This window comes from Lontra canadensis, unplaced genomic scaffold (genome assembly GCF_010015895.1).
Source record: "Lontra canadensis isolate GAN:19392208 unplaced genomic scaffold, GSC_riverotter_1.0 scaffold13, whole genome shotgun sequence".
In the NCBI taxonomy this organism is placed as follows: Eukaryota; Metazoa; Chordata; class Mammalia; order Carnivora; family Mustelidae; genus Lontra; species Lontra canadensis.
Genome location: NW_022631007.1, coordinates 19516179 through 19530822, shown reverse-complemented (window position 1 = coordinate 19530822; position 14644 = coordinate 19516179). Strand labels below are relative to the sequence as shown.

The 14644-nt window shown below is 37.5% G+C and overlaps 1 protein-coding gene across 5 annotated transcripts in view; it reads left to right on the top strand.

The window, feature by feature from the left end:
* Nucleotides 1-6043: 6043 nt before the first annotated feature.
* Nucleotides 6044-14644, top strand: part of MMADHC (metabolism of cobalamin associated D) — a 44235-nt gene continuing 35634 nt past the window's right edge. The window contains exons 1-3 of one of the 5 annotated variants that reach the window (XM_032857747.1): nt 6044-6086; nt 6598-6656; nt 11571-11715. In XM_032857747.1, the coding sequence (XP_032713638.1) occupies nt 6648-6656; nt 11571-11715 (154 nt within the window). In that variant the 5' untranslated portion in view covers nt 6044-6086; nt 6598-6647. Of the gene's footprint in view, nt 6153-6368; nt 6657-11570; nt 11716-14644 lie in introns of those variants that run through there. The other 4 variants (XM_032857744.1, XM_032857746.1, XM_032857743.1 and 1 more) reach the window with 4 other exon arrangements.

The window sequence follows — 14644 nt, the reverse complement described above, 5'->3', positions numbered from 1 at the left end:
TTTTGTGGATTGTCCCCAAATACTTTGAAACTGCAAAGTTCCCAGTTCCAGACAACTTTCTCTCCCCACTCCACTCCTCTTTTTTAAGAGACAGGGGTGGACAGGGGGAGAAGGATCCCAAGCAGGCCCCACACCCAGCACAGAGCCCCAGCCAGGGCTTGATCTCACAACCCTGAGACCATGACCTGAGCCAAAATCAAGAGTCAGAAGCTCAACCCACTAAGCCTCCCAGGCACCCCAGGATGACTCTTCCTTGACACTTAGCATACATCTGACTCCCCACAATTCCTTCTTACTGTTTTCTATTATTGGGCTGTAGACTCTATAATGGATGTCTCTAGAGTACATACATTTTGATAGCATTATCTGCTGCATGAGATATAACTGGAAAGAGAAGGTTGTATCAGAAATGCATCCCATTGTTCGTAATACCAACATTTCAGTGGCTTTAGAATTGTTTCATTTTGTAGATTCACCCTTTCCCTCCCTCTACTCCAAAAACCACACAGTGGGAAAGAGAAACAGATGTTAATGAATAATCAAAATCAAACATGATAACAGAATATAACAAAATTAAAATAATTACAAAGATTATTTTACTTCAGAGCCCCCACTTCTTTCCAACCAATCTTTAGAGTATAAGCCCAAGCAAGCCATTTCTAGACAGGAAGTATGACACATTTTTAAAGATACAAGCTATTAGATGGCAATAAATGCTCTCAAAGCATTTTAGACCTACATTACAGTCTGAATCAGACTTTTTCTGTACTAGGAAAAATAGAAGATGTGAGCAATTAGGTGGCTGTAGACACATGAATACAGGACAGCTTTCTTAGTTTGCCTTGGAGTTAGATGTGCTAGATTGTCATGTAAAATTTAGGGCACACTTACATTAGAAAATTACTCTTTGTTTATCTGAAACTCAAATTCAACTGAATGTCCTGTATTTAATCAGGCAACTCTCCTTGGAATGAAACAAAAGACCTTGGTGGAGAAAATAACTAGGCTCCTAGCAGAACCAGAGTCATTTTTATGAAAATGGCTGCTTTGGTGGGGTTCCAGAGACCAGTGTCAAAGCAAAGGCCCAACACTGTAAGCCTTCAAATAATACTCTGTATTAGTTTAATGCTTAAAAATTTATGAAACATTTCACATTTATTATATTATCTGGATTCTCCTAATGACAATCTTTATGTGGTTATTATTATGCCTGTCTCAAGGCTTACAGATATTAAGGAATTGTCATGATGATCCAAAGGAAACTGTACCAAAAAGCCAGAACTTGAATCCAAATCTCCCAGTATGGTACAATGTCTACAAATAAAGAAAATGTTTGTATGGACACTACACAAGACTTTCCATTGTGACATAAGGCCAGGAAAATGAAGATATTCTCAGTTACTGAGCAGTCTTACATACTTTCAGACTCGAGTCCCATTTGATTTTTTAAAGCACAGAACGTTCACTTTATTTCCCCAAGTACGATATAAGGTATCATTCTCCTGATGTAGGTTTATTCACACATACACAACCACTACAATTTGAGAGCCATTTATACATCCTAGAGACCCTTAATAAAATCCAAATTTGTTTAACTCACAGTTCACTTTCCCTGGATCTTTACATCTGAAATTTAGAGAATGTTCTTGTAATAGTCTCATTGGCTGTTAAGGATCAAGTTTGTTTTAAAATTGTAGAGTAGTGACAGCTGGTGTTCATAGTGTGTATTACACTTCTTCCTAACACAGTTTTTTTATCTTTTACTTATGGTCCTCAAATTCTAGTTCTCATAAAAATTCCCTGGAGAATTTCTTAAAATGCAGCTTCCTAAACCCTCATAGATTCTGATTATACACATCTGGGGTAATGTACGTTATGCAAGCCCCAATGCCACCATTCCTTTCCTCCTCCTGGTCAATCTCATGTAAGAGAACATTATTGTATCACCCCCACAAGCACTGTGCACATATATGGAAACCAAAACTGTTTAAGAATAAGGTTCAAAGGAGTTCACTGATGGTGATAATGCTGATATTGACGATAAAGATGATCTCAGCTAACATTTATTGCACACTAAGTGCTGTGCACGGTGCTAAATCCTTTACATGGATCATATAATCTTCTAAATGTATCTATAAAGTAGATAATATTAAGGGTACCTGGGTGGCTTAGTCAGTTAAGTGTCTGACTCTTGATTTCAGCTCAGGTCATGATCTCTGGGTCCTGAGACTGAGCCCCATGTCTCCAGGCTCAGCACAGTGTCTGCTTGTTCCTATCCCTCCACTCCTTCCCCAGCTCATGTGCGCTCTCTCTCTCTCTCTCTTCCCCTCAAGTAAACAAACAAAGTCCTTTAAAAAAAAATAGATAATATTATGGTCTCCATTTTAATGACAAGGAGGCAGAAAGATGAGCAGATAGATAATTGTTATATCTAATATCACAATTAAAGTCCAATGATTGTATGTATCACATTCAAACTAAAAACCAAAATATTAAATAGAAAGCTTCTTGTCCATTATGTCCTAGAGATACAGGTCATTCACTCTCTGTAATATTCATGTGTTTCCACCTAGCAATAGGTGGCTAGAACATACAAGGTGCTTCCAGGAAAAGCTTGAGTTTTCTAGAAATGACTAAAATATATGTCTATCTTAACATATTAAATACTAAAGAGATAGTCCATCACTGATGTGGGCAACTTAAAAAGATGTATTCTTAATAGTAACGTGATTGAGTTAAATAATAAAAACCAAGTGTTCACAGATTTTTTACGTTTATCCACACTCTTTTAAAATTTCTATTATTATCATTTTACACGTTGTTTTCTTGCACCAGGTAATAGCTCCATGTAGCATTTTTTTAAAAAAACACGAAATATTGTCTTTGAACTAATTATGTGCTTTAGATATGCTTGGTTGAGCAGAAAATAGTCCATTTTGTCTTTTGGTTTTATAATCCTATTGTTTTTACAGAAAGAACCAGCTGCAACAGAACAGTCTTGCCAAGTTGAGAACTTAGTGATTACTATATATTTCTTAGTTTGCATAAGTATACATCTTTTGTTATTGAGAATTAGTGTTTCTAGAATAAAAGGGAAGCCATATGTTTACCAAAAAACATCAAGGCAGGAAGCTATAAAAGTCAGACGAGAAAGAAAACCCCCAAGAATTACATATTGGCCTCTTAATAATCTCATAATTGAATGGATCAATTTTTACAGTTCTTCGAAGGTCCTCCTTTATCTCTGTAGAATAAGAACAACCCAAGAGAGAGGGGAAGGGAGAAGGAAAATAGATAAGAGTAAATTGCAATAAACTGAGAGACAGCTACTTACCTCTCTGTCTTCTGAGTTTTACTGTTGTGGAAGGCATGGAGATGTCGAAGCCAGACAAATCCAAGGTTTAATCTCACATTCACCACTACACGTAATTGTACATCATCGAGCAGTGTACCTAGCCTGAGTCTCATTTTCTTCACTTATGCAGTATGGACACCACTACTCTCCCAGCCCAGTTGTCGGATAGATAGATGTCATGAAGGTATGGAGTCTGGAAACAGAAAAACAAAAAGCAGCTGTTGTTAATGGTAGCTTGTTATTAGTGACCCACACTTCTTCATCTATTCAACTTCACATATTCAGCAAACATTTATTGATCACCTCTCCGTGGCAGGAATACAGTAAAGTCCCAGAATACAGTGAACAAACAGATAAAGTCTCTGTCCTCAAGAAGTTTCCGTTTCATCCTCTGAATACCCAGTTATCAAAATTCCACCTCCCCGCACCCCACTCCACTGAAATTCCTCTGGAAAAGTCACTGGTGCTGGATTTATCAAATTAGATGAACCTCAATAAGAACTTTTTGTAACATCTAATAATATTGAGCAATAATAACAGTAATTCTTGATGTCTAGAATCCTGTCTCCTGATTTCCTTCTACTTTCTGACTGAAACTTGCCAGTTTCCATTGCCAGGTTTTCTTCTGTTACCCCTTTAATTAATATCGCCTAGTATTCTGACTTTGCCCTTTTTCTTTTGTACTCTACACTAGAAGTTCTTGAACTTTCAGAGTCATGAACTCCTTCAAGAATCTAAAGAAGCTATATACCCTCTCCCTATGGAAAAAAAATGAATCTATTTACAAATATACAAAAATGTGTATACATTTCAGAAGTGTCAAAGACACTCCCTTCCCATAAAGCCTTTTGTTGAACTTCAGGATAAGGGGTTCCCATGGCTTGAATAATTACCCATATGTCAAGGACCCTCAAATCTCTGTCTCCTACATAAACCACTTTCCTGAGCAATAGGCCTACTTTCAAATGACTTATTGGCAACTTCACATGAATGTCCCTTAAGCATCTTACAACTGAAGTTATCCCAAACCAAACTCTTCATCATTCTCCAAACATCCGTTCTTCTGGAGGACAATATGTGTGGGAGAGAGAGCACTATTTTGAACCTAACAGACCTTGATTTAAGTCCAGCCCTGGAAGCTTCAGAAATATACTTAGCCCCTTTCTTCTTTCATTTCTTCTTCATATTTAACATGAGGATAATAGCTCTATTTTCTATATCGTTATGAGAATTAAAATAAATAATGTGAAAATCCTTATCCAAGTGCCACCACATAGTATACATTCCACAGATACTAATATTACTGAATTCCCAATAAAACAAAAGCAACTCTATTCACCAAATATCCTAAGTCAAAAATTTAGAAGTCATCTTCACACACCCTTCCAACCCATCCTCTAAATGGCAGCCAGAGGACCTTCCCAAGATACAAATCTGGTAACGCCATGACTCTGCTTCAGTCTTCCCAGTTGCTTCTCGTTGCTTCCAAGATTACATCTATCTTAGTACTGCACTAAAGACTGACTACGATCATAGCCCCTGTCCATGCTAAACTCATTCCCTTGACTACTTGTAGATCTCCCCAAATGTGCACAGTGTTTCAGATTCCACAACTCTGTTCACACTGCTCCCTTTGCCTGAAGTGTCCTCACCCCTCCACATCTTTTCTTGGCATTCTGGCAAACACCCTTTCATCTTTCAAAACACATACAAGCATATGTGCTATAAAGTTACTCCTGACAGCTTCCTGCCATACTGTTGATCACTGACTCCTTTTATCTCCCACCTGCACCTGACAAATGATTTCTATCGTGTCAAAGATGAATAGCATATGCTACCTGATCTCAAAAAGCTTACAATCATCATTCAACCAGAAATCTTCTTATATAACCAGGACAAGGAAACCAAAGAGAAATTTCCAAGGCATGAAAAAATGAGTTGTATGTAACTTCAACACTCAGCTCAGTGGTCCCTTCTTAGAAGCCTTTCTGTGACTCCCAAGCTCCGAGCTGTGTGTGCATGTGTATGCTTTAAGTGTTAGCTATATATAAATTCGTTTGATCTGTACAGTGTGTGGAGCAAGCACTATTATTATTCCCCTTTTAAAGGGGAGGAAACAGAAACAGAGGCCAACTTGCCTAACATTACCTACCCAGAAATATTGGTATGAATAAAGTATGGACTTCAGTTAATTAAAAAACAACTGATAAATGAAAATGATATATGTTTATAAATAAATCGTTTGATAAATAACTATTGAGCCTATTAAGGGCCTGGGACATAAACAGAAAAACCTAAGTGTCCTATGCTCGAAAACAGTGATTCGTGAAAAACTATTAACTATGATATAATGAAGTTAAGACTGTATCTCTTGGCGGCAGTAAGAAAGCCTTGGGGTGGAGGAATCTAGCAATGGTCCAATGAGTTAATGAAGGAAACAGAACGAGCCCTCAACCCAGATCAGGAGCCCTCCTACTTCCACGTCACCCCACCTCACCTTTTCTCCTCCTACATGTTTGCCCGCGGCTATCCAATAGAAGGTAGGCTCTATGGTCCTATTGTGCGCGTGCGCATCATTAATTCGACGATCCTTCCCATCGATGCTTTCGGGAGCAACTTCTTCAGCCTGGTCACTGCCGGCGTCTACGCTACCCCTTGCTGCCGTCGCCGCCGCCATTTTGACGAAGAAAAGAGGGGGGTTCTGGGACAGCTGGAGGCGGCGGCGGGACCGGTACGGATGGTTTCCGCCTGCTTTAGCCCCTCCAGATTCGCCGTCTTCTTGGTGCCACGGCATTCGGTATTGCCCCTATCGGTCTCCCTAGTCCTGTCACTCCGTCTGCAGGCTGTTTTCGCTTCCTCACCGTCAGCTCCGTTCGAACCCTTTTTGGAGCTGTGGTCAGACCCCCTTGATCTGTGTTAAAATGCCCGCTTCGACCCTCGGAACTCTGTCTAGGCCTCGGCTCCTCGTTCCCCGCCCTCATCTGGTCCGAGTTGCTTGCGGGAGCGGGGGCTGAGGGGTGGGGGCACAAACCGGGAGAGCTGGGTACTGCACGGCCTCCTCTGGGCAGGGATCTGTGCCCTGTAGGGACTGGAGGCCAATTCTGGCCTTCTTGGATTTTAGGGGGAGCTTGGACTTTGGTCGTGGTGGAGCAACACATGGTAGAAGATAGTGGACGTTACCCGAGTTGTGTGTTATTACAGCTTAATCGCACACTGGCCTGTTTTGTTTTGTACGTTCTCAGGAATAACTTTACGAAAGGGAAGATAATTTGCGTCTGCCGTCCCGCTGGAAATGGCCACTGTGAGTAATTAGTCTCTTAAGCAGTATAGTGGTTTGGGAACTTGTTAGAAAATGGAGGGACGGGTTTAATTATGATAACATTGGTGGCATGTTCCTTGTACTTAGTTGTATGAAAAATGTCAAGGGAAGCAAGGGGTGTGGAATTATGTTGGTTTGCTTCGAAGGTAGCTTTGAACACAAAGGTTTGCTACAACACTCGTGTACTTGTTTCTACAAATTCATTTTTGGAAATAAATTCAGTGCCAACATCCTTTCCATATTTTTAAAAAGACCTTTTGAGTAAATATTTAGAATCTATTTTTTTTTTAATATTTTATTTATTTGACAGAGAGATCACAAGTAGGCCGAGAGGCAGGCAGAGAGAGAGGGGGACGCAGGCTCCCCACTGAGCGAAGAGCCTGATGCGGGGCTCGATCTTCGGACCCTGGGATCATGACCTGAGCCGAAGGCAGAGGCTTTAACCCACTGAGCCACCCAGGCGCCCCTAGAATCCATTTTTAAACTATTTTTTCTTTTGTTAGCTAAACTGAAGGTTTTGTAACAGCTTCAGTCAAGCGAGTAACCTTCCAAATCGTACGAAATGAGAGCAAGAGATATGATTCACATAGAAATATTGATTGTAAGTCTCCAGTTTAGACTCATCCTACTGTAAGGACTTCATATAGTAGGGGACAGTAGAAGTACATGAAATAGCGACAATAAAAGTGTAAAGTAATTATTTCTTAAAAGCTACACAAAAGTACATCCATATTCAAAGCTTTGTGAAGAAGAGAAACAAGGGGTTTGGGATCACTTAATCAGAGAACATTTAATCTGAGTCTTGAAAGATGATAGGATTTAGATAATGAAAGACTTGAATGGAAGAATCTGACGTATTCAGAGACATCTTTCAAAAATCAAGAAGTCATTTCTGCATTCTGCAATGTCAGATATATGAAAGAGATTAGAGGGAAAATAAGGTTGTATTGTGGAGTTGGAATTGAGTAATAGTTTGAATGTCACACTCAGTATTTAGATTTGATTCTTTAAATTGTGATCTTTTAATCAAAGCTGTGTTAGGAGGATTAATATGGCAACTATTAGTCAGGATAATATTCGTGTAATTGAACATGATATGTTAAGAGTCTAATGACATGACTGTAGGGTCAAGTCATAAAAGTAGACCACTAGTTTTGGACCCCATTTTAACATGAATTTTTACTTAGCCAGAACCCCGGAAAGAGAATGTTGTAATAGAAGCATGGGTACTCTCAAAGTAACTAGAATAGAATACTAATGTTCAACCTGGCTTTATTTTTATTTAAATGAATTAGATCAGCAGGGTGAGTATTTTGAAAGATGCTTTCATAAATCTTTTATTGTTAGAAGTTCATATAAAATAAATCTTAATATTCAAATATACTTTAAAAATTTGTGTTTTTATGCATTGTAAATACTGAATGTCAGTTAGGAAATGTGCAAGTATGTGTGTCTTCACCTATTTAATTAGCATACATAGCAAGAGTCATGAATGTCCATGCTTCAGAAGCTGGACAGGTAAATCAAGATGCCTCACTGGGAACTTTGACAAACTGAAATTCTCATTTCTGATATAACAGGAGCAGCCTTTCCTTAGCTACGGTGATTTATTGCTAACGAATGCCATTTGGGAATATGAATCTAGTGCTGCCAGCTCTTCTGAGGTTTCAAGAACAGCCAGAAATCTGGACTTTTTGTGTGAAATCTGTAATTTCTCAAAGTTTAGACCCAATTCAGATTTTTTTTTATAATGTGGACTACACAAAAATGTCTGTAGCTGGATATGAATGAATTTCCTTGATGGATATAGATGAATTTCCTAGATAACTAGTTCTAAGTCTTTGGTATAGACCCTGTATTCTACTCACATGACCAAAAGCAGGATTTAATCCTAAAATAGTGTCTAAAAGACAGTTTCTCTATTTACAGTAATAAAGATTTTAAAATTATATTTGATAACCTGTCATCTTCCCAAGTCTAGAATCCTAGGTTTGAAGTAGTCATAAATAAAATCATACTTACCCTCATACTAAAACAAACTGGCTATACTAATTTTTGAATTATTTATTGGCTGTCATATTTAGTTATATTTACCAGCTTACCCAATGTCATAAAATCTGCCAAGTAACAAATTTGAGGATCCTGTAGGTTAAAAGAGAAACTTGAAACACATTAACACTGTCATCAGCTATTCCTTTCAGTGGACAAATTAGATACTGGCTTATTTTGCCATTAAATGAAATATAAATAAAGTAACTTGAAACTCGGAGATTAGGTTTTCTTAGATTGGCAATAAAACTCACATTTTACTATAACTTTTGTTAAACCATCAAGGGAAAAATCTAAAGTAGAATCTAGTGGCCTTGGCATTCACGGACCAAAATAATTCTTAATAATATTGGGAAGTTGTTAAAATAATTTGGATAATACTTCTTTTCCTTTTTGCTTGTGAAGCAAAAATAATATCAAAAATAATATTTTGATAATCATACTTTAATTTTAATGGTATATGGAAGTATTTCGTGCAAATTAGTAAAACAGAGCATGTAAAGCACTTAGCACAGAACCTGACCCACAGTAACTAACATCTGTTGAGTATTTGTTATTTAATATTGCCCCTTTCAGATAATCTCCTATTGAGCCTGTTGCTATTTTGAGGCGTTGCCCAAAATACTTTGGAGTTTAAAATTTCATATTGCCTTTAGATCCTGAGCCATATTCTGTTAAATGTAAATGTCTTCATTTGTAAACGTAAATTTAAATTATAGAAACACCCAAAAGTCCTTAAGTTTGTCTAGTAGGTTAAAATGTAATAATTATCACATTTATCTCTTTGAGCATGTTGGGTCCTGACCCAAGGAAGGATGCTTAAATTTTCGGGTGGCCATTTTCTGGAGATAGACCTTGTACTTCAGAGATACGTAAAGAGGGTTCTGTTTATCCAGGTCTTGAAGATAGAGTTGAAATTTGCTAGACCTAGAAGGAGAGGGAAAAGGACATTTTAGTGGAAGAAATCTTATGGCAGTATAAAAGAAGGCAGAGAAATGTGGGAAATGTTGCAGGTATTTTTATGTGACTAAAAAATTGAAAAGGAAAAGGTGGTAAAGTTAGTAAGAAATGCCAGAGAGATAGAAAAACAAGTTAGAATGTTCTCTCTTATGATAAAAGTCAGAGCACATGGGTTGGAATTTAGACTACTTTGTGAAAGTGAAAAAGAATGATGCTAAAGTATCAAATGGCTAGACTATTTCAACATCCTGGTACCTAATTTTCATACCACACCAATCCCCATTCTCTAATCCCACTCCAGTCCATCCTGCCCTAAGTAGTACATTCCTAAAAACATTCTGCCCCTCTATCCTTCCCTTCCTCCAAATTAAAATTCTGATTTGTTGTCTTGTAACAAGACTTTTACTGTGTCAGATGTAAAGCCTTTTATAATTGCCCACAATTTAACTTTTAAGCCTGTTTTTTACTGCACTCCTCTAACCTCACTGAATTTATCACATTTTGAATATACCTTTTATGACTATACATTTGTTCCAGAAAGTCACTCACTGAAATGCCCCATTCCTCTGCAAATTTCTATTTCTTCAAAACCTAGTATATTCTCTATGAAACTTTTTCTTCCTCTCTCAAGGATCTCTTAATTGTTTAAATCCTTGAATAGCATTTCACAGATAATACGGTATTTGTTCTTACATATTTTCTACTGAATTAAGAGTTGGCATTTTTGTTTTTTAATGTGAAGGAACAGATAAGTTAATATTTTAGGCTTTCTGTACCATATAGCCTCTATACAATTACTTAACTCTGCCTTACTTAACTATGGCATGAAAGCAGCCACAGTACATAAATAAATAGGTATGGCAATGTTAGAATAAAACTTTATTTACTAAAATAGCAGGGTGTATTCAGCTATACTTTGCCAACCCCTGCATTCTGATGTGGGGCAGTCAGTTAAGCATCAGACTCTTGGTTACCACTCAGATCATGGTCTCAGGGTCTTGAGATCAAGCCCTGCATCCAGCTATGTGTGGGGAGTCTGCTCGAGATTCATTCTTTCCCTCCGCACCTCCCCCCGTGTGTTCCTGTGTGTGTGTGTGTGTGTGTGTGTGTGTGTGTGTGTTTGTATGTACCCACGTTCTCTCTCAAATAAATAAAAATATCTTTAAAAAATAATGAAAGAATGAATTATATCTGACCCAAGTATTTTGCTAGATGTTTATGTATGCAGGACATTTACACAGTCACCTGTTGTAACTGACCTCAGAGTCCAGGAAATGAACAAAGGAGCAAAAAATTTAGCACAAAGCTGTGTACTAAAGGTGTCGAAGTTTCCTTAATAATAGAAAAATTGGGGGCGCCTGGGTGGCTCAGTGGGTTAAAGCCTCTGCCTTCGGCTCAGGTCATGATCTCAGGGTCCTGGGATCGAGCCCCACATCCGGTTCTCTGCTCAGCAGGGAGCCTGCTTGCTTCTCTCTCTCTCTCTCTCTTTCTCTCTGCCTGCCTCTCTGCTTACTTGTGATCTCTCTCTGTCAAATAAATAAAATCTTTTTTAAAAATAAAAAAATAATAGAAAAATTTATTTATACTACCTTTTTAGTGTTATTCCAAATAGGGCAACTTTTAGAGGTTCCTGTTCTCTCTTGTGTGGCACTCTTGATTCTAGCCTTTATTGGAAAGGCCATATACTTTTACACAAAGTAAATTATTATTTGTTTGTTTTGTTTTTAAAATTATATACATAATGCTTGTTGTATGGTAGTTGCTCAATAATAGAGTAAGATTTGTTTTGAAAGATACATTGCAGAGTGAGGATTTGCCAGAGATTGTCTATGTAAGTATAACACTTATATCCAGAACAAATAATGTTAATTTTTGTGTTATTCTTAGGTGCTCTGTAATAGAGCCAGACTGGTCTCCTATCTCCCAGGATTTTGCTCTTTAGTTAAAAGGGTTGTCAGTCCCAAAGCCTTTTCAACTGCAGGATCTTCAGGTTCTGATGAGTCTCATGTGGCCCCTGCACCTCCAGATATATGTAAGTAAACATTATTATGATTTACTTATACTTGTTGCAAAACACCCACCTCTCTTTTGGTGGCTACCAGTTTATTCTCTGTATTAAAGACTGTTTTTGTTTGTCCTTTTTTTCTTTTTTTCCTAAACTCTATATGAGTGTAATCAGTGGTATTGGTCTTTCTCTGACTAAATCATTTCACTTACTGTTATACCCTGTGCATACATCCATGTTACTACACATAGCAAGATTTCAGTATTTTTTATGGCTGAGTAATATTCCATTGTGTATATATACCACATCTTTATCCATTCATCTGTGGATGGATATTTGGATTACTTCCATATCTTGACTATTCTAAATTATGCTGTGTTAATACAGGGGTGTATATATCTTTTTGTGTGTGTTTTCATTTTCTTTAGGTAAATACCCAGTATTGCAATTATTGGATCATTTGCTAACTTTGTCTTTTAATTTTTTAAGAAATCTCTTACTGTTTTGCACAGTGTTTGCACAGTGTGCATTCCCACAAACAGTACACAAGAGTTTCTTTTTCTCCACGTCTTTGCCAATACTTGTTATTTCTTGTATTTGTTTTAGCTATTCTGACAGGTATAAGGTGATATTTCATTGTGGTTTTGATTTGCCTTTCCTTGGTGATTAGTGATATGGAGCATTTTTTCATGTGCCCACCAACTGTATGTCTTCCTTAGAGATATGTTTGCTGATGCCCTCTGCCCATCTTTTCAATAGGCTTCTGGTTTGGTTTGGCGTTGAGTTAAGTTCTTTATCTATTTTGGATATTAACCACTTATCAGATACAACATTTGTAAATATATTTTCCCATTCATTCAGTAGGTTGCCTTTTTGTTGTTGTTGATTGTTTCCTTGACTGTCCAAAGACATTTTATTTCAGTATAGTCTCAATAGTTTAATTTTGCTTTTCTTTCTCTTGCAGAGAACAAATATTATCTGGAAAAATGTTTCCGTAGCCTGTGTCCAGGAAATTACTGGCTATGTTACTGAAGCATATATAGTTGACTGTGTTACATTAGTTTCAAGTGTACAACATAGTAATTCATTAATTTTATACATTACACAGTGCTCACCATGATAAGTGTAGTTACATGTGTCACTATACAACTTTACTGCAGTGTCACTGACTATATTCCCAGTGCTGTATTTTTAATCCCCATTACATAATTATTTTATAACTGAAACTTTGTACCATTTAATCAACATCACTATTTGGCTGTCTCCCAATGCCCCTTCCCTCTGGCAACTACCATTTTGATCTGTATCTATTAATATCTTCTGGCTTTTGCTTATTTCTTTGGTCGTTTGTTATATTCCACATGTAAGTGAAATCACTTAGTGTTTGTTCTTCTCTGACAGATTTCTCTGACAATAATATCTTCCAGGTCCATCTATGTTGCTGCAAAGAGCAAGATTTCATTCTTTCTTTATGGCTGAGTAATATTCCATTGTGTGTGTCTATACAGTGCGCACACATGTTCTTTATCATCTGTCAGTAAACAGGTTGCTTCCATATCTTGGCCGTTGTAAATAATGGTGCAGTAAACATAGAGCTACATATATCTTTTGAATTACCATGACTATTTTTATAGGGTAAATACCTAACAGTGGAATTTCGGGATTGTCTGGTATTTCTTTTTAATTTTTTGAAGAATCCCCAAACGGTTTTCCCTGGTGGTTCCATCAGTTTACATTCCCAGCCAACAGAGTGCAACGGTTCCCTTCTCTCAATATCCTCTCCAATGCTTTACTGTTTTTAATTTTAATTCTAGAAATGGTAACTGGTGTGAGAATGCTGTAGTGTGAATTTATTAATATCAGACTTACAGAATGCTTGTTTTGTGATTTTTGTAATGATTTTTCAGTTTTCTCCAAAAGTAAGATATCTCACAATGAGAAACTTCTAAAAAGGTCTTCGTTTTGACAGAATCACACACGCACACACAAAAGCAGAGGTAAAACTAAATAGCATTAAAATAACACCAAAAATGAAGTTGTACACTATATACGTGTGATTCTAATTACTCACCAATTGAGAAATGATGAGTGAGATGGGAGATATTATTATATATTTTAGGGAGAATTTTCGGAGGTAGCTCCACTCATGACATAAAGCACTCTAGAGCCCTCCTTTGTGTTACATGTTGTACTCAGACGGAGAAGAGTGGGTCAGGAAAAATGATCTGGAGGTAGTGATGATTTGTGAATACAAATATACCTGACAGACAAGGTAGAGAAGCATTCCACGTAAAGGACAGCAGAAATGCCAAGGGAAAGCTTTACGATAAGACTAATTATATTGGGACTGCTGCCATGCAGGGTGGCCTGAAGGCTATTAGAAGATGAACTGAAAGGTAGGCAGGAGGCTGATAAAGGTAGGCAGAGGGCCTTATGCACCATTCTGATGACTTTGGATGTCACCATGTAGGGTGGTGACTTCTAAAGAAATTCTGTAGGGCTCTGGATATTTCCCTAGAAGGGGAAACTGTGAAGGACAGTAAGGGTATAGAAGAGGCTTCCAATGTCCTCCCACTGTTCAACCAATGGTTACAATAAGAATTATATTTTATTTGTTTATGCACTCATGTAAGTATGCAAATAAAAGTTTGCAAGGCTAAAATGATTAAAAAACTACTAGAAGCAAAAAGAAAAAACTAGAGGCAAAAGAAAGCTATGCAAGGATTTTGGGTAAGACAAAATCTACTGTGATTCAGAAAAATCGCACTCAGTCCAGATTAGACTATCCATCCCCATACCAAGGTGGCCATGTTCCAAGTATGTTGTATAGGAATGATTGTTGTCAACTGGTACGACCACGTGTCATCTCTCCTAAGGCTGGGAAGAGTTCCCTTTCATTGCCTTCCTAATAGTTATGCATTAGCTCTGGGATGAGAGGAGCTTGTGGAGATTTAGC